This window comes from Aythya ferina (genome assembly GCF_964211825.1).
Source record: "Aythya ferina genome assembly, chromosome: 8".
Taxonomy (NCBI): Eukaryota; Metazoa; Chordata; class Aves; order Anseriformes; family Anatidae; genus Aythya; species Aythya ferina.
The window spans coordinates 14,154,027-14,177,065 of NC_140304.1; the positions used below are offsets into that span (position 1 = coordinate 14,154,027).

At 49.1% G+C, this 23,039-nt stretch overlaps 1 protein-coding gene across 5 annotated transcripts; it reads right to left on the reverse strand.

Moving 5' to 3' along the window:
- Positions 1 to 1,196: 1,196 nt before the first annotated feature.
- Positions 1,197 to 23,015, reverse strand: ZBTB37 (zinc finger and BTB domain containing 37). Of its 5 annotated transcripts, none has more exons than XM_084526923.1 (6): positions 22,967 to 23,015; positions 22,438 to 22,543; positions 21,818 to 21,867; positions 19,931 to 20,863; positions 18,414 to 18,513; positions 1,197 to 16,307 (listed from the first exon to the last, which is right to left on the reverse strand). In XM_084526923.1, the coding sequence occupies exons 4-6, from the start codon at positions 20,851 to 20,853 to the stop codon at positions 15,819 to 15,821; spliced, it is 1,512 nt and encodes a 503-aa protein (XP_084383049.1). In that variant the 5' UTR covers positions 20,854 to 20,863; positions 21,818 to 21,867; positions 22,438 to 22,543; positions 22,967 to 23,015; the 3' UTR covers positions 1,197 to 15,818. The 5 variants fall into 5 exon arrangements, with proteins under 5 accessions (XP_084383049.1, XP_084383046.1, XP_084383045.1 ...); XM_084526920.1 differs by having other exon boundaries at positions 21,818 to 21,901; XM_084526919.1 differs by having other exon boundaries at positions 21,818 to 21,935.
- Positions 23,016 to 23,039: the final 24 nt, after the last annotated feature.

Below are 23,039 nucleotides of genomic sequence, written 5' to 3' on the forward strand. Positions count from 1 at the left end.
GCTTTTCTCTATGAGTTCTGTGTTCAAGGCAGCTGGTTAAAACGAGCAAAAAAGGCAGTGAAAGCATGGTCCGGTCCTGCTCGTGGTACGTGTTCCAGATGTGCTGTGTGCAGGCAGCTGCTTCTGTGCAGGCAGATGGCACTCCCCAGAGTGCAACTTCATCTGGATTTTGTAGGACCAGTAAAACTTGTTTCTAGAAAGGTTTCATCTTAGCAGCAGGTGCCTCGGCACGCCAACAGTGAGGTAGTTCACAGATGTGAATAGTCTGTGGGAAGACTAGCACAGGAGGATGTGTGGTCGTGGCTGGGGCCATTGTAGTTTTGGGAGTGGTTTTGGGAGCAGTTGGGCTTTGCAGCACTCCTGTAGGAGGAAGGTTTGAGCACCTGTGTTGCACAGTTCAGACATGGAGAGTTGTCTTCTCTGCTGCATCTCATGGCTGTTGCAGTCAGTGCCCTACGCAGAGAAGAGGCCTACGAGGCACTGACATTTGTGATGCTGAGGGTCTTAAATCCTCCTGTTGGTGTGCTTATCTGGAGTAATGCCTCTGAAAGAAACTGCATGCAGCAACTTTAACACAGAGGCTGGAACTCTGGGAGACAAGGGGGAGCATTTTGGAAATAACAAAGGGGTCAGAAAGCTCACTTTCCCTTACCACACCCACCTCTGCTGCTTTTCTTGCTGGGTGCTGCCTTCTGCTTGCTTACCTCGTTTCACAGCTCCAGCTGTGTACAATCTCTGCCTGTAACCTTTGCCTTTCTTGTTGTGATCGTTCTACACTGCGGACGTTGAAGATGGTGGGGGGAAAAAGAAAAGGAAGGTTGAGGATATGCCTGGATCTCCCTAACATGGCACTGAACCAAAATGCTTCCTCTGGCATCAGCAGCTGGGGAAGCCCTCTTGCTGCAACAGGAATCGGGTGTGAGAGCAGTGGCTTCCCCAGCCCAAGGGACTGCAAAGGGCTGAGCCTGCAGAAGTGGTAGACAAAGCTCAAAACCCAGGACCAGAAGGCATCTAAGGTGACAGGAAAAGCAGCCTGGGACAGTTCAGGCTCTGCCACGCTGGTAAGCTGAGGGCAGCAGGGTCGGGGTGCTCTCAGCACTGCTGATCAGAAGGGTTGGGTGCCCGTCCTGCCTGGGCAGCCCAGAGAAAGCCAACATCGGCCAGGACTGGGTGGCTACAAGAGACAGACCAGGATCTGAGTATTAAACCATTTAATTCTCAAACCACTCACATGCATAATGTTCTTTTACACAGTGTTAAAAGAAAGAAGAAAATGCAATTTGTTTTAATACAAACAGAATTTCAAGTATACATTTATAGAATTTTCAAAGATTCCTACCCAAGTTGCTAAGTTCTCATTCACATTGTTCTTAAAGCTGTCTGATGAGAGCGCTTTTTGTTAAACTGCTTTAAATGCAATTGTACAATCCCTCTACCTTTTGTTTTTTTTTTTCCCCCCTTCCCCAACTCTGGTTCTCGCGCTGCCTTTGCCTGGCCCCTTCCAGCAGCAGCGGCTGTTGCTGTATGTGACCAGCCTGCGAGCAGGCAGCCCTGCTGGGGCATCTGCCTCTGCCAGCTGCCACTGGACGAGGAAAAGAAAAGCCAGGGCAGAGGACCAGCTTGGGCACAGCTTGTAAAATCATTTTAAGAACAGTCTGATATCCACAAGTTACACACAGCAGGATCACACTTCAACCTACTGTAGACTAAGTGTGAACACTGACTTTTTTTTTTTTTTTTTTTTTTTTGAAACAAGGATTGCAACCAAAAATAAAATTGAAAAAATAATAGCACAGCAGGAAATTTCTGAACTGTGAAAATAAGTCTTGAGTCTTAGGACACTTGTCCTAAAAAGTTGGATTTCTAGGCCAACAGCTGATGGTGACAGCACAATTTTTCTTATTAATGGTTACTCTGCAAAGCAGCTTAGAGCGGAATCAATGTGGGACACACCAACTTGGATTTTAATTATTATTTTTAAATACTGAACTGACTAGGGCTCCATATCTACAGTACGGACTCCCCCCCAACCTCAGTAACAGCTTCACCATGGCTTTGCTCAGCCTGGTGCCCACGGATAGGCCGCCTGCTGTGTCACAACTGGGTGCAACTTCTGACCTACCACAAATGGGGTTTCAAGAGTCTTTACAGGCAAGGGTGTTTTTTTTGTTGTTGTTTTTTTGATCATGTTACGAAAGTATTCCAACAGGTCAACGCATGCCAGTCCTGTTAGTGCTACAGCACGGCTGAGCTGTGACCAGCTTTGCGGTCGGGGTGGAAAATCCTGTCCATAACATTGGCAGGGGCAGCACCGGGCCCGGAGGGGTGCGGGAGCGGGAGGTAGAGCTGCGGTAGTTTTGGGGCTGCCGGTGGCAGCCGAGGGTCTGGCACCATCGCTCCCTCCCGGGCTGTGGCTGGCGGCGAGCCCCCTGCCTGTACGGCTGTCTCGAAAGCCTGCAACAGCCATACTCATCTTACCATTTAAAGTGCATTTCTTCAGTAAAGGGTTTTTCTTTTTTTTTTTTTTCTTTTTTATTTATTTTTTTTATTTAAGAGGAACCTTTTTAAAGTGCTGTTCTAGTTTGGAAAGGGACTCTGCTTAGAAAAAAATGGCACCTTTTTGTGACAGATCTGCTCCCTGTATGCTTGTATAATATATATAAATTTGCAGAGTCAGATCTGCTGACTAATGACCGACGTATAAAAGTGTTATTTTTATTTAAGTTTATTGCTTTTTCACTGCTCTTGCTCCCTTGGAGGCGGAAGGGAGAGGGATTCTCCTCTCCCCCTCCGTGCTGCTAGCTCGGGTCCTGGTTAGCAGTTCAGCCTGCGGCCCCTGGCCAGCTTGCTGCGACGCAGGACACGCGAAGGAACGCACGCACCCTGCACGCTCACAGCCCCGCAGCTCGTCCCCAGGGGTTGCATGGCGAGGAACCAGCGTCAGGGGGACTGTGGCACCTGAAAGGCTCTCCCCGCTCCTGCCCGATGCCATTTTCATAGAGTCACTTTACAGAGCAGACCTGCGTTTCTGAAACGGAGGTAAGGAAAACAAATCTGTTTGAAGTGAAAGCTTTGCTGATAGTGTGTAGCATGGCAACCTCAGCACTCCGAGAGAGAGAGGTAGTTACTGTCCTGCGAATCTTCTGCTGCTTAATGCAACTCAATTTCTGGAGTGATTGCTCAAAATCAAAAAGGAAAAAAACTCCTGTGCTCTTCATTAGAAGTTAGCCCAGTTAAATCTTTCTGTTGAAGACATACTCAACTATTCCCTCCAAGAGGCTTTTTCTATTTTAGAAATTGATTGTCAGTTTAGCTTGTTACGAAATCAAATTTGATTAGCAAATTGCTATATAAAGCCACTTAGGTTGTTAACTCCTGTTACAATGCTCTTCTCTTCCACTGTTCCACGTGGAAGCGCTAAATCAGCGGTGTCCCTGTTTGGGGGTTATTGTTGGGCTGAACAGGGCTCTCAGTCACAGCTCATCTTCTGCAGTGTCACCACGTGACAGCATCAGACAGCATTTCATGCTCTGAGCAAGTTCAATGGAAATGTTAAAAAGAGCTACTGGTGTCCTATTCACAGTGTTGTACAGGAAAGGGGGGTGAGGCTGGGGAAAGGAGGGGGCAGAGGGCACCTTCAGCAACAACTGGGGCACAGCTCACGAGAGCTTTAGCTAGTGTTTAAGAGACCAGAGGCTTAGGGGAAAACGACGTACATTCCCTTCCCTTTTTCAGACAAAAGCACTATTTTGAATAGCTTGCTTTCATTTCTGTCAACTAGCCTCTGATACAGTCTGCCCTTGTCCTTCACTGGCCCTCCTTGTAAGCACGGGGCCCAAGGTGAGGAATAAATTACCACAAGAACATAGAGCTGCATATTATTCTCTTCCTAACTCAACTTTTAAAAGAGCTTATTCAGCAAAGTCCCTGTTCTGCCAGCAAGGATTACTCTGTCCTTGGCCTGTCTTCTCCTACCTGTCAGCAATATTATGTACACAATCACAAAAGAAACATGCCTTATTTGAGTGACAACGCTCCCCTTGCGCTTCAACATCTTTCTCATAGTTGCTTGCTCTGTGACAACACAGCCCTGGAAAGTGGCGCAGGGCTTTTTTCCAGGCAAGAACTTCAGGGGAGCTGAAGGGCTTTCATCTTGGGCAGAGGGCAGGACAAATTCTGCCCTCCATCCCCAAATGGATGTGATCCATCTGGATCCTGCGATCCAGATCTGCTGCTTCACCTAACAGCAGAACCCTGGCTTTGGAAACTCTCAAACCCCTAAGGAAAGTACCTGCACCATGCACAAAATGAGTCCCTGACCACATTTGCCCTCAGCCTCTAACCACGCACACGGGACAGCCTGTGCTGACAGCAACCCCGTCCCTGTATTTTCACAGAGCAAATGTGAGACTGCTTCACTTTGACTTTTGGTCACGTTGGTGCATCCAGCAAAGCACCCCAGGGCCAGGGACCAGCCGCAGGGGTGATGCGAGGCACGTTTCACGCTTTTAGCCAGACTCGAAGCTGTAATCCAGAGAATTGCACTGTCCCTGTTGTGTTAGTGTAACTCACAGCTACCTGCCTCAACACCGGCATGGCACCTTCCTTCTCCACACCAGCCCGTGCCTCTGTTAAGCCAACAGTTGCTCAGTTACCACCTTAATGCAATAAAGTATTAAATAAAAGCTTCACAGTAATCCATAGTTTCCTTAGACGTGTAAGATGTCTAAGAAAATAGCATCATGGGAGCATCCAGACCAAACCAATGCCCTAAACGCATCAATAAAAAAAAAAAAAGGACCCCAGAAAAACCTCTCGATCTCAAGACAGCTTCTGACCTTGCCCAAATGGGGAACCAGTGAAAGATCATCAGGTTGTAGCTCATTTCCAAGTGAAGTTTCTTGTCTGAGGCTTCATGATTCCTCCCCCAGACTCAGTAATTTATTTTTTTTTAATGCTGCTACTTTCTGTATTTTATGACCAGTAGTAAAATTAACCAATTTAGCTTCATTTTTACTTTCTAGTGAGTTTCACAGTTTTTGTGGGCCTTAGTGAATGGTATTGGTTCAGACTGCAAACATAATGGGAAGGTTTAAATAAATAAGTTCACTGCAATTAATAATAAAAATAATGAAGACATTTAACCATAAAGCTGAGGAGGATTAAGCACATTTACAAAATCTAAGTAAAGCTGGAGGCTTAACATAACTGACAGTTGGCAAAAAATTAATGCACTTATTTTCTTAAAGTACTGCCTTAGACAACTGCAGAAAAATAATAACTCAGAATATGTCAGATTAAACAAGGAAGTTACACAGCAGTATTTAAAAGACACCTGAATATATTTCAAAAGCTTAACTGATAGGAACTAGGAAGCCCATTAAAGCTGCCCATTTTTATATGATAATTCTATAAAAAATATATATATAGCTTGGCTTAGTCTGATGAAAAAAAGGAGGCTGCACTCACACTTGGGCGCAGCTGGACTTCTCCACAGACCTTTGTAGACAAGATGCTCTGTCATGGATTAATCCTTGACAAATTGAAAAAAAAACACAATGTGACATGGAAATGCAGTGGTGGGGTAAGGCTCTACCCCTCGCTTCACAGCATGTGGCGGGGCAGTGCCTCACACCCCCGTGGGGTGACAGAGGAGCCCCACATACCCGAGGGAGGGGCAGACCCTTGGGTCCAAGCCTCCCACCTTGAAGCAGGGCTTGCTTCAAGCAGGTTGCTCAGGGTTTTACCTGCCAGGTCTTGAGTATCTCCAAGGCTGGAGAGCTCACAGGCTCTTTGGACAACCTGTTCCAATGTTTGGCTATGTTCATGGTGAAAAAGTTTCTCATTATACCTAACCTGAACTTCCCGTGTACAAACTTCTGCCTACTGCTGCTGCTCCTTCCACCACGCGCCTCTGAGAGGTTTGGCTCTGTCTTCTCTGCACCCTCTCCTTGGCTGCGGAGTTTAAGTAGAAGGAATGGCATGAAGGAAAGAGTACTGAAATGAAAGCAAACTTCTGTCTTCAACAGCTTTAACACATGCTAGAAAGCATAATATTCAGAAAACAGCACTTTGCAATCTGCCTGGTGCTACCTGTTCTCAACTGTCACTTGCCACCCTTGAGGTTCTCCCAAGGGAGTTTCCAAAATCTGCAGGGCAAAGTTTCCTGCACTACAACCTGGCTCATTTCCTTAGGTTCCATTCTCAGATCCCTTGAAGAGCTCTGCAGATCCCAGAGCAGAGAACACCGGCGATGCTCAGCTCCAATGCTTCTGAACTGGGCATGAGCATCTCTTGTCTTCCAAGACCACGAGGCTTCCCGCACGCTCCTGCACACAGGCAGGTTCCAAAACAGCCCTTTCCCTGCCCGCAACATCCACACATGCTTCTCCCCAGGGATGCTGTGCTGTCGTTTCACCTACCCCCATTCCACTCAACACCTCCTGTTGCCTTCCAGTGGCAACAGCCACAGCTGGTGCTGAGAGCAGATGAGCCCGCCTCGTATTTCAGGGGACACGTGCCTTTTCTCCCTCCTTGCCAACCTACTTTCCTTGCCAGCTCACCATCACCCAATTAGAATACTTTTTTTTTTTTTTTTTTTAAAATGAAACTGATGGTGCCGATTTACCTGGGGCACCTCTAGCACGGGGCTGCCTCTCCCCCCGCAGCATGCCAGCTCCATGCTCCCGGCCGGGTACTGGGGCTCCCTTCCCTCCCACCCTGGCGGCGACACGGACATACCTGCTGTGGGTCTCGGTGGCCGCCTGGAGTGAGAAGGCAGGGCTCAAATGCTACCACTGTTCCTGTCCCAGATTTCTGAAATGGCTCATCTCACCCTGAAAAAACAAGTAGCTGAACATATGTTACCAGCCAGTACCCCCAGGTCTGCTCTACCACCCTGCCAAAAGCAGTTTTTATTCTTCATTCGCAGAAGCGCTTGGCACGTCCTGCTGCTTCTGGTTCTGAAGCTACGGGATCCCCTGCCCAGATCCCCCCAGCATATCCTCGGTGCTGACAGTCCTGCAGCTGAAGGCAGCAGTCTGTGGGAAGTCACGAGGCAAACTTCAGGAGAAAGCCCAGCCCACGTCCCTCACATCACGGACCCCAACAAGTGGGCACCAGCACCCGGTGACTTGGTCCAGGCTGCAGCACAGCCCCCAGCTCTGGTCCCCCAGCTAACCCAGCCCGTCGGCAGCAGGGAAGCCCTGGTACGAGCATCAGATCCTACAGCCCCGGACTTGAACCGATTGTCTGTGAAGTCCGACAAGTTTCCTAGTGCAGGTGCCTGAACAGCAGAGGTAAACCCGTTGGCAGCAGGCTGGCTCTTCTGGGCTAGTTCACGGAGAAGTTGCATGTAGATGACAAAGTGAAAGCCGTCATGCCACATCAAGATTACCTAAACAGCTTAAAAGTAATCAGGGAGGAGGGGACCTGTGATTTTTCAGCATTTCCATGATAGGAATTAAAGCTTTAAAAACAAAAAGCAGCTTTGTGGGCAGTGTCCCAAAGCCATCAGAGCAATTACAAGGGAAGGAAATTCCAACGCCCTTGCCCAAAGCCTCAGGCACACCCCTGCAGCGACCCCCTAAGCACCAAGGAGCCGCCCCGTGCAGCACACTGCTGCTACTCAATGTTCAGTTTGGGGCATTTTCAGCGAAAAGGGCTATCTTTCTGTAAAACTAATGCTATGCATGTACGGATATATATTACTGAAAGTTATTTAAAGAGAAGTGGCAGAAATTTCACATACGGCTGTCTCAGTAACTGTTCTGCCCAGTTAGCAGCCAGAGCTCAGTCTAAGGTACTTCTCCTCCCTGCCAGCAGAGCAGAGAAGTGTCCTCCTGCCCCAAGGAGGGTTACGGGATGCCTCAGCCTGATGGAATCTCTTTCCTCACAAAACCCAAGCAAAGCAGAGGCCGTGACGCTTTGCTAGGCACTGGTGCAGCACAGAAGGGCTCTTGTACTCAGCCCGCAGTCCCCAGTGACTACAATTAGAAATAGATTAGCTTACAGGCTTTTTATATTTGCCAGATCTGAACTCAGGAGCTATAAATTGTATTGCGTGTACACCAGGAGCTGCGAGTACGCACTAATCCTGCTGGAGAGTATTAAATGAACTTAATCAACAAGGGTGGGTGGGTATCATACTGCTCGATAGGAGGGATGCAGGGAAGCTTGCCATAAAAAGAGCCTCTGGCATGCGGGCTGAGCAGGAGAGCAAGAGGAAGCACGGCTGCTGCTAAGCCTGCAGGAGACTTTTTGTGGTCAAGTTGTAGCATTTGTAAGTTCCTCGGAAAGGCAATTACTCCCCCCATAGAGAAAAAAATAGCCAGATTTCACTTTTGAACCCATTTCCTCTTTTCATTGCTGACAGCAAAACATGCATCTCTTCAGAGGTTACTACAAAATACCTGCACCTCTAGACATCACTAAATAGCAAGTGCCTGTTTTCTAAAAGACTAAGCTAGAGACTGAACACACTGGCAGTTGTTTTTGTGGCCTCCTCTCTCCAGCACCCAGTTGTGCCAGACCACGGTCTGATTTGCCACATTCTCCCTTTTTACTTCTGGACTTGCCAGAACGTGCTCGTTTTCCTACAGAACACTTAAGTGCCATGGAGAACACTGCATCTTTAAGCCTTGATTTTGTTTAACAAAACCACTTCTCTGTACATCAAAGATGTCCAGAAGCCTTCAGAAGGCCCTGGAAACTCCCTCGGGGCTGGCTTTAATCACTGTGACAGCACAGAGGAGCCAAAGCCCTGGAGCATTGGGTCCAGTGGCAGCTCTACTCCACCTCAACGTGAACCTCCTGCCTCCAACCCTGGTTAGACACCACAGCTTGAAACAGCAAGCCACTGGGGACAGAGGCAGAACCAGTGCCAGAACCGAGTCAGTCTGTCCCGTCGGTATCAAAAAATCACCCTAATCCCGCGCTGACCAGGACAGGGTCAGGCAGAGGATCACTTCAGATCCATCTTACAGCATAAGGCAAAGCCACTCTCAAGTTCCCTTGCAGGAAAATCCTTGAGGCATTCCAGCAGGGAAGTCCTTATTCTTCTTTGAAGTACCCCAAATCACCAGGCGGGGCAGAGGCACGGTGCTTTGTGGCCAACAGGCACAGCGGGGCGGCTCGGGCTCCGGAGCAGTTCTGCTGGGGCAGTCCAGCAGCAGAAGCGCTGCCGAGACCTGGTCAAAGCACGAACTCAAACCGCCTCCAGCAGAGGCAAGTGCCTCGTCTCTGCCAGGCCGCACTGCTCCTGTAGCAGTTCCTCCAGCACCAAGTTAAACTGTGTGAGACAAAAACCAACAGCATTTCACATGGTCACCCACGCTGCCTCCCCACAATCCAACCTTACTAGCACGCCTTAAATCCGCCCGAGGTTTCCAGTTTCTAGCATTCAAAAGAAAAAGTTCTTCCATCTTACCTGCATTTTTGTCAACAACGATCTTTCCAAGAAGCATCATTTCACAAGCTGTAATACTTTGGTTTATAACTGGATTAAAATATAAATTAAACAATAATGCTAAATGAGTTTATACTGAAATACTTTATATATGTATACATATATATGCATATACTGGTACGTGTGTGTGCACTCCCTAACGACAGCTAGAGGAAGCAAAAGCTACTCTCCAAAGTCTTCTACTCTTCCAACTAGCTTCATCACCTTATCCATTGCAACAATTCCCTGTGCATAAAAGCTAATGGAGCACTGCAAGGTGGCACTGGTAATCAGCCAGATGACACAGACGTTCAGGAACAGAAAGACAATAAATTAGAAGCAGTAGTAACTTGTTCACAGTTGGGATGAGGATAATGTTATAAGAAACCTGAATTTTCTACAGTCCCTAAGAACAAAAAGTCAAACGGGTCAGTGAAGATTCCAGACGGATATGTTTTAGCTAAACCTAAAAGCAAAGATCGGATCCGACACAAAGAAATGGTAGAAACCCCATGAAATTTCTCCCAGCACGCTAAACTCTGGCACCATCAGTCTCAACAGGAAGATTTCCAGTACCTCCCTGGGACCAGAACTCAGCCCAGTCCTGCTTTGATCACAGCCTCCGTCCCAAGGACGGAGATGTTCACAATGAAGATGCCTTGTAGCCAACTCAGTCCTATGTCTGGAAAGAAAATGTTCCCAGGCCTTCCTCTTCAAACACCCGCATTATTGACTCTACCTCTTCTCTACCTACCATCCCTAACACCACAGTTCCATCTCTCCCAGTCCCAGCCTCTGAATTTTCCTATGTTTTGCAAACAAAAGCCTTTCAGCAATAATACTAACGCAGCTGGATATATTTTAGAGTTTGGAGGACTCTTCAGATACTTTTATAACCCACTTATGAGCAGATTCCAGATTCAGAATGATCTAAGCTTCTATTGAGACTAACTGCAGCAAAACTTTGGCCCCTGCTGCATTTTTTATTTAAAAAAAAAAAAAAAAAAAAGGCAACAAATCTACTCCAAAGTATTCCAAAATATTCTGGTAGGTGTTAGTTTCAAGCAGCAGCCAGTAGTGTTTGCATAGTTCTAGCTTTTATTTGGTTACAAATATATCTCTCTATATAAACCTACATACAAATGTATGTATGCATTTTATATTAAAATATCCTTTGAGTGACAATGATTAAAATAAAGATATTTAGCTGCTCTTTAGGACCTTCCGCTGACGATGTCAAAGCCCTGTGCATGATCTCAGCCCCTGGTGTGGGTAGTGCTCACCACTGTAGCGCCACCTTACAGAATAATAGCAGTCAGCTCCACCCAAAGGCTCTGGGTTTCTGACTGCAGAAACTCAGAGCCCAAGCCTAGAAGAAACACCAGAAGTTTTCTGAGTCACAGCCCCCTGACCTCTCCCATCCCCCAAACTTTTCTGGGAAGAACAGCATCGGTGTCACTTAGCTGCAGGAACACTCGGATGCCTGAATGGCACAGTGACGTTGGCACGTCAAGTATCAAACAGAAGGTTATTATGAAGATTAAATAATAAGTTTAAGGGGTGCTAATTTTCCTCGGCGTTAAAGGTGCATGACTCAGTCTCTCTTGCAAGCTACCTTCCTCCCAAACCAACTGCACCTGTTCAGTTGTATTTTTGTACACTGGCTTCTGCTGGGAAGAGGAAGGGCCAAGCAAATAAAAGCTACAACGTTGCTCTTGCAAACCCACAACATGGGTTCCATCACCCAACGAAGGACTGTCCTCAAGGACCAGACTGCTTAGAAGTATTTAAAGAACTGCGCGTCAAACTTTTATGTGACATTATTAAGTGAAATCATCGCGGCGGAGAGGCATGGGACTAACTGCCCTGGCTAAAAAGTCACTGAGTTGTCACAAAGCAGGAGCAGGCCGAGCACAGAGATCGGTCTCACTGATGTGTTTTGGCCTCAGTTTGAAGAGGGCTGAGCTCCTGGCCCTGTGCCTGCCCCGCTGTGCCTTCCCACGAGGCCGCAGCTTGCTCCAAGCACCATTCCAGCCCCGGCGGCTGGCCAGTGCCCACGGTCAGCCCCTGCCGACCTCGGCCAGGTTTGAAACAGCCGCAGAGGCACTACATGCTTTCTATTCTTCCTGCCTTCAGCCACCCAAACTTCGGCAAGCTCGGTTAAACAGATCACAGCTTAAAAGTATTTCAGAGGAGACATCGGCGAAGCAAAGGGCCACGACCTGGCGGCAGCAGCCTGACGAGGAGCTGCACCGGGAAGCCAGCGGCGGGTGGCATGGCCGTGCCACAGGACTGCTCTGCACAGGCCGGTGTTCCTGGCCAGCGTTAGGTGGCCAAGCATGTTCTCTGCCTCCCGTTAGAAATTCACATTTCACAACCCCCTCTCTGTAGCTGCTGCAAGTAAGCAGCCTCGGCCTGTTCTGCTTCTTTCTCTCTTCCAGCCCTACGCCAGTCATCCTCCCGAGAGGAAGGCTGTTAGCTTTTCCCCCAAGCAGCAGCACAGTATTAATACAATTCCTGTTATTTTCACAGCTATTCACAGGGAGCCCAGCAGCAGCAGGGAACGTCCGCAGCACCGCGCTTTGCCCTGCTGTGCCTTGGCACTGGGGCTTTCTGCAGGCTCACGGGGAGAACCGCAACACTTCACATCGGGAAGGTTTCCTTGCCGCTGCAAAGACCTACGGAATGCGTTCCCCCTCCAAAAAGGAAGGCTGCAGAAACAGAGCACGTTCCCTCTGCTGCCTGAGGCGAGCAAACAAACGGGTTAGCAAGCCCTAGCTCTGAAGCTGACAGAAATGTTAAGTTACAGAGGTATTAAAACACGACAGTTCGCTTCACATCCTCCTTGAATCACAGTTGAAATCACAGTTTTGGCAAAGGGGAAAAAGCTGAAGCTAGATGTGGAAATGCCAAGCCGTGCCTCAACCCATCGCAGAAGCACTGGCACTTGGAAAGCCGGCACCTGTTTCTCCACAGCTTCAGTGGAGCTACAAGATGGAGATGCAACAAAAGATGTTACCACGCCACTACGGGAAGCGACCCCAAGCAGCTGCAGCGCTGCTGGAAAACTCACACGAGGTCTTTCCAGCCTGCACACAGCCTCCAAGCCCTGATCCTGCAGTCGCAGCCGCATCTGCGCTGAGGAAGCCAATCGCTGAAAGAAAAGTTGAACAAACAACTCCTCCTGAACTGGTTCCCTCTCCTAGCGCAGCTGGCCTCGACGGCTTTCAGCACGGCTCACAAAAGCATTAGAGACACCATGATTTCCACACATACGTACACATACATGTCCATTAAATGTACAGAAATAATATTAAAATGATTCCCACTACCATTCCTTATACTGACTCTAGTTACAAGCTTATAAACTTCACCTCAATGAGGCCTGGGCAAGAATATTGGCTCTTTTGCATGCAATCAGAAATGATCATTTGTACAGTGGCAACCTCTGCACCAAAAAAAAAAAAAAAAAGAAAAAAAAAGAAAAAAAAAAGAAAAAAAAAGAAAAAAAAAAGAAAAAAAGAAAACCTTTCACAAGCTTTGTTTTCAGGCTAGCCTAGAACAATATGAAGGAACAATTTCACGACTTTCACCAGGCCAATTAAAAGTAGCAAATCAGCCAAACAGGATGCACCAATCTCACCCCGGGCTGCTAGGATGCTCCTCCATTCACAGTATCAATACAGTAAAACAAAAACAAAAACCTGCTCAAGAAACTCACAGCTATGCCATACAAATAAGGCATTCACCATTTTATGTCAGCCCTTCATCACTAAGCTTTGACGGATCAGTTGCCATCTGTTTCTGAAAAATGTTGCTTGTATAGCAGTTACTGCACCTTCACCCTTCTCTTCACAGCAAGCTTAGCAGGGAAACTTTCCCACTATATTTATATATAATATATGTATATAAATAATCTTATGTTTTTATAGTTTGGTAGTATTCTTTTAAAAGTTCTATTTTAAAACACTTAAAAAAATCTTTGAAGCAACTAAAAGTAACTTTTGACACTCTCTAGTGTGAACGGGATAGGACTTCAAAGTTTTTAACTTTTTTTCTTAATGATTTTTGGTAATTTCAAAAGCTATGACTAAAGCAGCATATTCTGCGTATCTCCGCTCCTCCCCGCACCTCGATTGCAACGAAACCTACCTTAGCCACCCTCTTACCTCTCATCTTCTGCGACTACTCTCTGGCAACCTTACTCTTTGACCTTTGACAGGAAACTGAACAGGGCTGGTCCCTTGGTTGGCTGCTCAGAACATCATCCCCTGCGTGTCGATGCACTTGACAGGAGAGGAAGAAGAAGGGACAGAAGGAAAATGGAAGGGGAGATGTCAGTTGTCCTGTTCGAAACGGTCAAGGAACTTGCGCTGGGCAGGTGCCCTGCTCAGAACACCTGCCAAGGCTCCTCTCTTAGGAGCACGTCCCTGGTGCACCTGATCCTGGCACCAAGCCCTTCCCCTCCCCACACACCACAGCATCAGAGCCATGTCTGCCTTTTGAGAGACGTGGGAGGAACAGTGAGACCCTTTGCCTCTTCAAAGTGGAGGGCGGGCAAGACCACTTCGCCCTTCTCCAAATTCTTGCCTCTAACAGGGCAGGAAAATGATCACGAGTCCCAATTTGCAGGTGGGGAAAGCGAGGCCGGGAAATATTCCCTGTGCCCAAAGCTGTGCAGGCAGGCAGCAGGAGAAGCTTTGTTTGCACTCAGAAAGCCTCCTGCCTGCCAAGACCACGCTGTAACCACTTGTCCAGCTTTCTTTGCAAAAGCAAGCTGGAATGTGCTTCTTTTTCAATGTCTCATTGTTCCTCCCATCGTCCTAAGGATCAGAACTTCATCCTTCCCTAAGACACACTTTAAAAATCCTAAAGAGAATCCCTTCAACCAAATGTCCTCTCCCAAACCCGATCTGCGCAACCTGTCGTGCATTTTCCCCTTCCATCACCAACAACTCAGCAACAGAACCAAAGAAAACTCTTAAAGTATTGCATATTTTTAAAAAGACTTCTTCAGAAGATGTCAAGATATTTGCACTTATCTACCTGTCCCATGCTTTTCTGTTTAGGAAACACGTAAGCACGTGCAAACACCTACAATACACAACACAGGCATGTCTCTCCAGGTTTGCTAAACTTGCTCTAAACATCAGAGCTTCTTAGAATACAAAAGTTTAAGTCCATGCAACGGGACAGAGTTGTGATTGCTCTAGGAACCACTGATATTAAGTTTCCTGAACCATTACGAGGAAATAAAGTAGGGTTTTCTTTTTTCATTTCAGCAATAAAAAAGTTATCAAACTAGTTTGTAGAAACATGTTCAAAAGCAACCACCCATGATTGCTTGGCTGGGATTACAGTATCTCAGTAAACCATATTGCTGTTATAAAAGATCAAGTGCGTGTCAAGGGGGGAGCTGGGGTGAAGGACGAATTTGGTAGCCAGCCTCTAACTCCTCCATTCAGCCAGCAAACAAACCTCTTCCTAAAGCCTGGCAGCACCTGAAGCATGGCAGCGCAGCGCTCAGGACGTCGGAGCGCTCCGAACCCTCCAGCTCAGCACCAGCAGAGGACAACCCTCTCCGAAAGACCCCTCCAAACCTTCTCCCCACACATTAGAGTGACGCAAACCTCACAGCTGCTAAATTTCTCTTTCAGTAGCCTAAGCGCTTCAAATTTTGCTGACCTCTAGAATGCTGCTTCATAGCCCTGCCCGCTTTTAACAAGGGGCAGGAGGCCACACGCCTGGAACGGGCGAGCCAAAAGCCCTAAAATAATAGTTTACGTAAAAATGTAAAAAGAGACACACCAAAAATAAGACAGGGATAAATATAGTCAGGCAAGGCAGGTTCCACTAGGACAGTCTGTTTGTTTTTTTTAACGTGGCCACTACCTGGGAAAGGGAGAAAGGCAAGTGCCCCTCGCCCCTGCTTGCCCCTCTGATGCGGGCCAGAAGACACAGCGAGGAGCAGCCAGGCTCGCTGGCTCTGCGCCGGCAGGAATTGGCAGCTGGGCCACAATCTTTTGAGAAATAAAAAGGACTGCTTGTCCCAAATGATCGCTATCGAACATTACAAAAATTTTAAATCCTGTCGATCCCTGAATAAGAAGAAGTTGATTGACACAGTTGTCTTGTTTTTCCTCAGGAAGATGAGGAATAAGGGAGAAAAACCTTTAACACTATGTTTGTGGGGTGTTGTGAGAGAAAGAGAGAGAGAGAGAAAGATTTTTCTATTTTGGCAACATCTTGGGAGCTTCTTTCTGTCCAATGGTGGCATTGCACTAATTACAGTACCAGCCTGCCAGGTTGGTGCTGACTCTCTAGAGCCAAAACGGGAAGGTGGTCCTTCCTCCCCACACCCTGCCGCTGCCTTTCAGTCTGGCCCAGTGGTGGACACAGATCCCTGTGCCGTCTCCCCCACGGCAACAGCTTCCTCCTGCGGGGGAGACTCTTCCTCTGCCTGCCCCCGAGACGTGACGGTGGTCTCGGGGGAAATGCTGTGAGGCCCCTCCAGAGGCACGCAGCCAGGGTGGTTCTTGCGAAAGTGCTGGTTGAGGATGGCCTGGAAAGGGAAGCTTTTGCCACAGACGTGGCAGTGAAAGGGCTTGTTGCCTGTGTGCTTGCGGATGTGATACTCCAGCTGATCCTTGCGGGTGTACTTCTTCCCACACATGCGGCAGACAAAAGGTGTGATGCCCATGTGGAGCCGCATGTGCCGGTCCAGGCTGCCCTTCTGGTTGAAGGATTTGGCGCAGTAAATGCAGGTGAGCCGTGGGTTGTACCGGAACCAGCGCTCCGAAACTTCCTGCTCCCGGAGATATTCCACGTAACCACTCACTCCAATCATGGCTGATTCTTCCCCCTGCGAAGGAAAAAACAGATTAAAAACAAAACGAAACAAAAAACAAGCAGCTTAAAAAGAAAAAAAAAAAAAAACTATGCGGAAAAGATCTGCTGTTTCTTCCTCTAGGCCCCAGTCCAGTTAAGCACTGGAGCATGTGCCAAACCTAGAAATCAACAGCACTAATGCCTGCAACCTCAAGCACACATTTAAGTGCTTAACTGGAGCCTTGGGGCTGGAGACAAATGAGCAATCAATTAGAAACCTCTGCTAGCGGCCCCCTCTGCCAAGCCATTCACTGGGTCTGGGGAAGAAAATACAGCCTTTGTCAGGAGGGCAGTTAGCCACTGACTGAGCTGTGGATCAAAGGTGTCAATACAAGCTACTCCGTTTTTTTTCCCCAAAAAATCTTGGAGCAGTTTGACTAAAATACTGTATACCGTATTCTGCTATACTTATTAAACGTTAGAAAAAAGCCAATTAATAAGCTTACAGTAACAAGAAGGTGGAATAAACTCCAGCTCACGTCTGAAACTCTCCGGGTGTCATTTCACGTGGGTATTTGTTCAGGTGTCCCTCAGGCTTCATTTTATAATGGCTCACGTTTGACTAAAGGCTTACGCAATCCATCCACCCCCGCGATATTGCAGGGGAGAGGCTGAGCAGAGCGAGCTGCGACCGGCTCCAAGACGCACGGCAAGGAGCAGCAGCTCTTTGCCGCCTGCTGCAAGCCAAAGAGCCACGGGCATCCCTCAGCCACACGGCTCGAGGACAGCCGCAGGCACTGCTTTCTGGAGCTGCTGTACCCGGAGGCAGCACACCTAGACAGCCCCTGAAGGCCTGCGTGTTTGTACTCCAAGCCTCACGCCTTTTCCTGAGGATGCCAAGCATGGAGGAGCAACCAGTGTGAACGCACAAGAGCCTCTGCCCCGACAGCTGGGGCTGGGCACACACAAGGAGCAGTGTAACCGTGCCAGGCACCGCCGAGTGCAGCTGCACAAGCAGTGGCAAGCTGCTCGGAACTAAAGGAGATGCACACAGCTGTGGTGCCTCCCTCGCACGCTGCCACTGGGCAGGGATTGCAGGCAGGCTGTTTATAACATTGACGTGGGAACAGCAGAAGTGTGAAAGGTGACAGCACTTCCCTGCATGTGTTGAAGCCCACGGTTCTAAGATTGCGGCTGTCTCACTACAGAGAAGTAACAGCATCTTTTCCATACTTAGAGCTGAAATTGCTTTCTGTTGCATTTGCCCTGGAGGGTTAGTTTGACCTGAAATTTTCTAGACATATTCTGAGGACCCAAAACAGGCCTTCGGCAAAATAAGAGCAAAAAGGTATCGTTTTATCGAAGGGCATCCGGAAGCTAGCAGACAGAAATCATGGTTTTTATTCTTCACTTCACTCAGTCTTACTCAAGGTCAAAGCAGCCTGGTAACTCCTCACATGCTTCCAGCAAAGTCATTTGATTACAAACTAACACATTACTTATGTGTCAGGAACACGAGATGTCCTTCCACAGGGTGCTGGGTGATGTCCTTGCGCTACTGTCACTGCAACACTGACTGCATGCAACAGAAGAATTAGACAAGGGACAAAAGACAAGAGACCTCTGTACAAACCCCCAGTCCTCCGATACTCCACCCAAAAGCTTTACTGGTGTAGTACTTGGAGTGCTTTTTGGAATGGTTTTGGTACCAGTAGGAAAAGGTTTGCATGTTGTCACCCCCCAGCCCCCTACAGAAGCCAGCTAACGCCTCTTCCTTCAGCTCGGGCACTTGCTGGCAGTGTTTTAGCACAGATCCAGGTGAACAGGGTTTCTCCTCAGGAGTTGGTGCCCTGCCCAGAATGAGGGTTGACATTTACGCCCTCAGACAACAAGAGAAACTCCTCATGTTTTCCAGGTATCTGGACGAAATCCCAACCAACAGACAGAATCAGCTATACACCATACACTGACGGCATGCATTCTGAGGATGGGCAACCAAACCCTTGCCACTAGTAAATATTTGGTCTTCGTTTTACAAACAGCATTGCTTGCAAATATAAAAGGTTACATGCTACACCGCAATGTAGTCCCCTTAACCTTCAACACCAACGTTTACTTGCAAACTGCTGGAACTGCCTACCTGGGAACTGGGCTGCTTGGGCTCATCCATCCGCCCGGGAGACTCGCTTTTTGATCTGTACCGCTCAGTCACAGCAACCATGCTGCCAGAAGGGCTAAATCTGTGGGGTGGGGGAAGAGTGTAAATGGAGTTTTTAATGGGCATCAGGTCACTATGGTGTGTAGAACAACGGGTGAGCAATAGAGGCACCTGTATAGCATCTCTTCATCCTCACCAGCTAACACACAGGAGGCGGAACAGCGCAAGTATAAAGGAAAAACCAAGTCATACTGGTCTGTGGTTTCAGTCTTAACATCTGAAAAATAAAACTGAGTCATTTGGCTTCCAGTTCAGTCACAGAGAGCTTTTGGGTTGCTATTGCAAGCAAGTAAATTGATATGGGCCCAGTGACTCAGGAACTCTCCAACAGGAGGAGAAACTGGTTCTCTAAGGGCACCTCTCACGTACCACCCTCGTGCTTATCCCCCTTGTGAGTGTGAAACTACGGCATATCACAAAAGTGATGCCAGGGACTCCAAGTAGGAAACAGTGGATACTGAGTGCAGTGTAAAAAAGAGTTGCTTGGGGCCCGCTGACCCATGGTGAAGAGTCGAGAGGCTAGGAAAGGCTTGCTCTCCCAAGGGCCAGCTCAACATAACTCCCACGGACTGGTTTATTAAATGGTAAGTGATGGAATATCCACTGTTTCCGGGAAGCTGTTCCCCCATAGGACCAGAGGGACTGAGCTGGAAGAGGAGGAGTGTGAAGGGAACCTCCCGCCATCAAATGCAAGCCCTCTCAGACACACAAGATCCGCTCTTTATCAGATCCATTCTTTGGTCTGAGCTAAGGGCAAGGAAACAAATGCTGCAGTGCTGGGGAAGCAAATGGACGAAGAAACAAAACACAGCATATTTCACCCCCTATTCCCAGTATAGGCTTTTTGCTGTTTCATATAAATCCAAACAACAGCAGAGGCCAATGGGCTCCCCACCACAACTGATTCAACAGATGCAACCCCAGGACCCACTGCTATCCCGGACCACCAGGAAGAAAGCTTCCTCTTGACCTACAGCTGGTGGCCAGCTTGTTCCTAGAACAGAACAACTCCCAGATTTTCAGGCCAGAAGGCATCATTACAATGGTACTTTGCGTAACGTATTATATACGACCTTGTTAATTCCAGTGCTGAGCATGGCATCTACTGAGGCTTCACAGCAACTTCTTTTTTAGACAAAAACCCTGCGTCAGCTGAAACGCTGAGAGGCAGAGATTCCACTCTATACATCTGTGAGCACTAACGATCCCAAGCTAGCCTACACCTGGAGATCCTGGGCTGATGGCTGTCCAGCCAAAACATTATGACCCAAACCAGATACACTCTGTAACGCGAGGAAAAAAATCCTCCAGTGCTTAGGCTTAAGAAGGACACGTGAAATATTAGGGGGAAACGTTCAAAAGCACCAACCCAACCAAGTGAAAATCATCTCAGTCTCCTCTTACAGCCAAGGTCAGGACATAAGCTGAAGAGAACTCACCTGTCAATCTCACTGCTGGTCGGCCTGACCACTTTGGCCCCTGAGGACCCTAACGCGTAAGTCTCTTGGCTCATTGATCCGTGGCCTGTGGTGTCAATCACCATCGCTGTGACCTCCTCAGCACTGCTCCCGTCTTCTCCTGACGGCTGATTCTCTGCCCCTAGCCACTCCTCCAGGTTCTCCATTTTAATGCGCACTCCTCCCAGCACTCGGACGTCATCGTCGCTCCGTCCGCCGCGGTCTCCTGCTCCCGTCTCGACATACCACTGTCCCGCTCTGTTGATCCGCAGGATGGGTTCCCTGCTTTCCACATCTGAGCTCTGTTCGATGATCTGGGGGCTGGTAGACTCCTCCGGTGGGCTGAGCTCCCGGATGTCCAGCACTGTGCTAACCTGGCCCAGGCGGCTCCCTTTCGGGGCGTTGTGACGAGGGCTCAGGGAACGGTTGAGATTTGGCGTCACCCGGTGAGACTCCGGGGGTCTCTCCTGATGCTTTGTCCTGGTTTGGCTCAACTCTGCTTCTACCTCTGCCACGTTAATTTTGAAGTGAATTCCCTCGAGAATCTGCGTGCATTTGTCTATGATGTGCTGCATCTGCAAGAAACTGGCAGCCGTTAGGTAACTGATGATGTCAGCCAGCTGCAGGCATATCCTACCGGTGTAACAAAAGGAAAGGAGCTGCTCAAAAACAGACGGGTTCTTGATGACAGAAATGGAAACTGTGCTCATTTCGTTCAAGGACATATGGTCGCGGAAGTAGGGCGAGCTGGCAGCCAGCACCACCTTGTGAGCGCGGAAAGCTTGCCCCTGCACGTTGACCACGATGTCACACAGGCGGCCCTGCATGCGCAGCTGGTTCAGGTGGCTCAGGACAGAGTTACTGAAGTCAGGAATCTCCAGCTGAATGTTCCCGCTCTTCTCCATGGCTGTCCCACTTGCAGGTGTAACCCGATCGAGAAAGAAAAAAAACCAAACAAGCTGTCATTAACAAAGCTGCTCTGTCCTCTGCATTTAGAGCCTTCTTCATCTACATCTATTCAGTTTGAAATATCGGGATTTTTAGAGAGCTTTCAGTGCTTAATTTACAAGTGGCTCACAGCAGATCTTTATGTTCTGTACATTGCCTTTTACAAACATTATGTTAAAACAGTCCCTGACAGATCCCCGTTCCCTGTGGCTTAAGTGCTCTAAACAGTTCATTCTGCAAGCCTCAATAAAAGCGCATTTGCATTGTAAAAAGAACACTGAAAATGGTTCAGGTTCTAAAAATAGGTAATGATTGCATAAGGGATTAAAATACTTAGCACTTGTACCTTCTAAGCATTTTGGAAGTGGAAATAAATATTGTTACAAGATTGTCCTTTACAGAGCAGGAATCATGAAGGAGAGACAGGGGCCTAAGTCTTCCCCAGTGACTTTTCAAAAGCTGACCAGCACGTGTTTGCACTCAAGACCTCTTAATCGCGTCATTAAAACAAAGATTTTCATCAATTGTGGCACTTCCGACACAGGGCAGAAAACAGACACCAGGCCAGTGAAAGCAAAAGAGCAGTAACCAACTCCAGCCACCAACACATCGACCATCCAGCCGGCTCAAACGACTCCACGAGAAAAGCAGCCAACGACTGTGTAGTTTGAGGTGCTGCGCACAGCAGAATATGCCTTGTGAACAATGGGGATTAGCACACGAGCTCTCCTACTTTCCTTTCCGTAATTCCTCTTTTTTTTTTTTTTTTCTTTTTTATAATCATCACATTTCATTTTGGCAAAGTTTGAAAAGAAGTCCTGACCATATATGGTCAAAATTCAGAATGGTCCAAAATTAGCCGTAAACTCACCCCCCCACACACACACACCAGAAAAAAAAAAAAAAAAGGAAAATAAATACCTTCATTAAAGACCTCTCGTGGCACGAGCTGCTCCCCAGTTGGATGGCATCTGAAGTGTTGATTAGGCAGAGTGCTGCAGATATCTAAACAATTTCGGGCAGTCCAGGAATACTGAGGCTGACAGTGCCTACTCTGAGAAATCTCCGAATAAAAGGGCCCAGCGCATGCCTCAGCTCACGCACATGTGCCTTCGGAGGGCAGGGGCCTAGAGCTTCGGCATGTTTTTTCGTTCTCAGCTACGGGCGCTGCAGGATAGTGCATGTTCGTGTGCCAGAACTGCCTTTGTGCAAACTTGGCAAAATATGTTACTAAACCTGAAGCTGCAGAGCAGCCTGTCAATCTCCCGAGGTCGCGCACGGGGATTGCTAAACCAGGGGACGGCTGCCGGGCTGCGGGGCGGATGAGCTCAGGGCTGCATCCAACTTCCCAAGGTGCAGCTCAACAGTGCCACATCTGAAGGCTGCTGCTCCCCTCGCCCTATCTTCGGGAGGAAGCGACAAAACCCACAAAGGACGAGGAAGCGGCTTGTAGCACGCAGAGCCGCGCCGGCACAGGGCTCGGAGCAGCGCTTCAGGCGCGGCCAAGCCGATGCCACCCCGCTGCCACCCCGCTGCCCTACCTGTCACGTTAACGGCACCATGCACCGGGGGGGCGTGCGGTCGGTGTCTTCGCTCTCTGCTCGTCTTCCGAGGCTGCGGCGTCTGGAAGCTTTCTGCCCCCTTCCCCTGCGGGAGGACGAAGCACAGGGAGGCAGGAGGAATGCAGCCGCGCCGCGGGGCTCTCCCCGGCAGAGCCGACACAGCCCTGGCGCTCCCCGCTGCGCTGGGGGTCACGGCGGCGGCGCTGGGCGACCCCGCTCCCCGCACCCCCGGCACCACAACCCCGCGGGACCAGGACCGGGACCGGGTCCGCGACCTCCCCGCGCCCTGCCCCCGGAGCGCTGCCCGCAGCGGGGGGCACGAGCCCAGCCCCGCGGGGCTGCGGGGCGCTGGCGGCGGCCGCGGGCGGCCTCAGCCGGGAGCGCGCTGAGTCCCGGGGGAGCCCCGTGCGCCGGGGCCGGGCGCTGCCCCCCCCGCCCCCCGCTCCCCTCGGGGCCGCCCCGCGCGGCTCGGATCCCCCCGGCCCCCCCCCGCCCGCCCCGCGCTCACCTCCCGGGGCTGGGATCGGCCCCGGCGCCGGCCCGGAAGCGCAACGCTGCCCCCCCCCTCATCCCCCCCCCGC